General features: G+C 50.1%; 1 protein-coding gene across 1 annotated transcript in view; it reads right to left on the reverse strand.

Annotated features, from left to right (window-relative positions):
* Window positions 1–3497, reverse strand: part of SEC14L2 (SEC14-like 2 (S. cerevisiae)) — a 30589-nt gene that overhangs the window by 11525 nt on the left and 15567 nt on the right. Inside the window, exons 4-6 of the mRNA XM_011979087.1 lie at window positions 2297–2392; window positions 2095–2155; window positions 907–990 (exon numbers count right to left, since the gene is read on the reverse strand). Coding sequence (XP_011834477.1) covers window positions 907–990; window positions 2095–2155; window positions 2297–2392 — 241 coding nt within the window. The remainder of the gene's footprint in view (window positions 1–906; window positions 991–2094; window positions 2156–2296; window positions 2393–3497) is intronic.

Raw genomic sequence — 3497 nt, forward strand, 5'->3', positions numbered from 1 at the left:
TAGCAGAGACAGGGTTTCACCATGTTGGCCAGGCTGGTCTCGAACTCCTGAGCTCAAGCGATCCGCCTGCCTCGGCCTCCCAAAGTGCTGGGATTACAGGCATGAGCCACCGTGCCCGGCCAGGACTCTGTCTTATTCATCTTTGTAGTCTTGGCACTAGCTCAGGCCTGGCACATACTATGTGCTTGTCAAATGAAGCTGCTCCTAGTTTTCCGCAACTGAAAGCAACCTTGCTCCTGCAACCTCTGTGGCACCCTCTCTGTGACTATTCTACTGTCTTTTCTAGTTTATATCATAGCTTTCTCTCTCTAGGTCTTTTTTTAAAAAACAGGGTCTTGCTCCGTTGCCCAGGCTGGAGTGCAGTGGCACAATCATAGCTCACTGCAACCTTGAACTCCTGGGCTCAAGGGATCCTCCTGCCTAAGCCTCCAAATAGCTAAGACTACAAGTGCACGCCACTATGCTCAGCTATTTTTTATTTTTTAGTAAAGATAGGGTCTCGCTTTGTTGCCCAGGCTGGTCTTGAGCTTCTGGCCTCAAGTGATCCTTTCACCTCAGCCTCCCAGTGTTGAGATTACAGGCACGAGCCACTGCACCCAGCCTCTCTTTCTAAGGTCTTCTGTCTCCTGTTATACTGTAAGTTCCTTGAGGGCAAGAACTGGAGTTTCATTCATCTTTGAATGTACAATAATGGGCCCAATGCTTGCTTCTAGAGTGTCTGAGAGAAAGAGTTCTTAGGAAAACAGACGAACGCACTAGCTCTGCCCCAGCTTGCTCCTGGGTCCCACTGCTCCCAAACTAGCAGGGGGAGCTTTCACCATGGTGGCTACGGCCACACCCCTAAAGCTGGACCCGATTTAGGCTACAGCCCATCCTTTGGAGTTGAGAACAGTCTGGACCACTTACCTCCCAGGACCATGATCTTCTTACGAGTGTCCTCACTCAGGAAGGGTTTGATGAGGTTGTAGGCCACAGGAAACAGTTTGGGGGCTGGAACAGAGACCAGATAATGTGAGGCCGGGAGCAGTGCCCAGTCTGTCCCTGGCAGCATCCTCTGCAGCACCTTTTACCCTCCCAGCAGCCCATGCTGGGCCACATGTTCACTAGGGCTGTGGAGCCCACGTAGGCAGCCCAGGGTGTGCAGCTCAGCATGGGCATCTTTGAGGTCCAGCCTTCCCATCTGTAGAGTGGGTATAATCAAATGGTTTCTTCCTATCTCATCAGGCTGGGTGGCTCAAAGGAGGTCATAAATACTGAAAGCTCTGTGAGCTGTAAAGTAGTCTGCATATGTGAAAGGCAGTCTTCTTTTTATTTTATTTTTTTGAGACTGTCTTGCTCTGTCACCCAGGCTGGAGTGCAGTGGCACAATCTTAGCTCACTGCAGTCTTCAACTCCTGGGCTCAAGCAATGCCCTTGCCTCAGCCTCAGTGAGCTCTTGGCTCACTGCATCCTCCAGCTCCTGGGTTCAAGTGATTTTTGTGCTTCAGCCACCTGAGCAGCTGGGATTACAGGTGTGGGCCACCACACCTAGGTAATTTTCATATTTTTAGTAGAGATGGGGTTTTGCTATGTTGGCCAGGCTGGTCTTGAACTCCTGACCTCAAGTGATCTGCCCACCTCAGACTCCCAAAGTGCTGGGATTACAGGAGTGAGCCACTGTGCCTAGCCCTATTTTTATTTTTCTGAGATGGAGACTTGCTCTGTCACCCAGGCTGGAGTGCAGTGGCACAATCATAGCTCACTGCAGGCTTAAACTCCTGGGCTCAAGCAATGCTCTTGCCTCAGCTTTGAGAAACTGGAACTACAGGCATGCACCACCATACCCAGCTCATTTCCTTAACTGTTTTATAGAAATGAGGTCTTGCTATGTTACCCAGGCTGGCCTCAAACTCCTGGGCTCAAGAGAGCCTCCCGCCCCGGCCTCCCAAAGTGCTAGGGTTACAGGCATGAGCCAGCACACTAGCAGGGGCAGCAGTCTTCTGAACATGTCCTTAGACCCCTCTTTTGGCTCACTGTTTGGCCCTCCATCTGCCCCAGTCATATTTTTGACCCCTCTTTTCCATCTGGCTTTATCACAAGAAATTCCCAACTTACCTTTAACAACAAAAAGACGCTTCAGTGTTTCGGGATAATTTTCCTCAAACATGCAGAGAAACTGTGGAAACAATCACTCTTGATTCCAGCAGGCTCAGAATCTGCCCCCATCGCCTCACCCATCCCACAGGACAGCCTAGCAGAGGGGCCCACTAGTCCTCCCCTTACCTCTGCCCCCTTCCTCCCCACCCCTGCCCCTCACCTCTCCATAGGCCTCCACAGCAGGCTTCCAGAGATGCTTGAGGCCAAGCCCCTCACAGTCATAAATTATGGTGACGGTCTCCACCGTCTTCCCCAACTGCAGGAAACAGAGAGCAGGAAGTCTTGTCAGGCTGTCTTACTGCAGAAGCCCACTCCAGTCCAAGGCAAATGATTGCACTGTGCACCCATAGAGCAATCAGAGCTAGTTAGGGCCAGACCTAGAGTTTTCCAAATTGAGATAATCACCCCAGGCCAGAATTGTGGCCTAGGTGAGTCATTCTTCCTGCTTAGGTCTCTGTGTTCTTATCCAGTACATGACTGGGTAGATCTAGATGACATCTGAGATGGCTTTGGTTTTGCAGTTTGGCCTGATGGCCTCCCCCTTCCTGAGTCACTGTGTGCTCTGCGCACGGTACCCATAGAGCCACTTAAATGCCCAAGCACAGATGTTCTGTGCACCCTGAACCCTCGGGTGCATCCACGTCTAATGCTTCCTGCATCCCCAGCTCTGCAGGGTCTCTGCGCACAGTAGGCTCTCTGTGAACGTTTGCAGATGAATGTGGGAATGTTCCCGGACTTTATGGCATCATTTCACTGGATCTTTACAACTGCTGAGAGGAGGGCAGGAGGGAAGTGGCAGCTCCTGCTTGTTCTTCAGCCTTTTTCTCAGTAAGGGAATCAGCTATCCTTATCTTTTTTGATGCAGGGTTCTAGCCCTGTTGCCCAGGCTGGAGTGCAGTGGTGCGATCACGGCTCACTGCAGTCTCGACCTCCCAAGTTCAAGTGATCATCCCACCTCAGCCTCCCTAGTAGCTGGTACGTGCCACTATGCACAGCTAATTTTTTACTTTTTTTGCAGAGACAGGCTCTTGACATGTTATCCAGGCTGGTCTTGAACTCCTGGGCTCAATCTGCCCACCTCAACCTCCCAAAGTGCTGGGATTACGGGCATGAGCCACCACACCCAGCCATCCTTATCTTTTTTGAATACAGAATTAGAGAAGCAAGAATCTGAGATCATCTGCACCAGTGGTGCTCAAATACTTGCTCAAGGATGGGTTGGTCCACAATAAGATTTCACTGGGTCCCCAGATAAATGAGAAAAATAACAAAAACGTAGTGAGTTTTTTATGAAGCTAAATTTATTCAATGTAAAGGACTGTTTTTTTTGTTTTGTTTTGTTTTTTTGAGATGGAGTTTCA

Source organism: Mandrillus leucophaeus, unplaced genomic scaffold, assembly GCF_000951045.1.
Source record: "Mandrillus leucophaeus isolate KB7577 unplaced genomic scaffold, Mleu.le_1.0 Scaffold2, whole genome shotgun sequence".
NCBI classification, from domain to species: Eukaryota; Metazoa; Chordata; class Mammalia; order Primates; family Cercopithecidae; genus Mandrillus; species Mandrillus leucophaeus.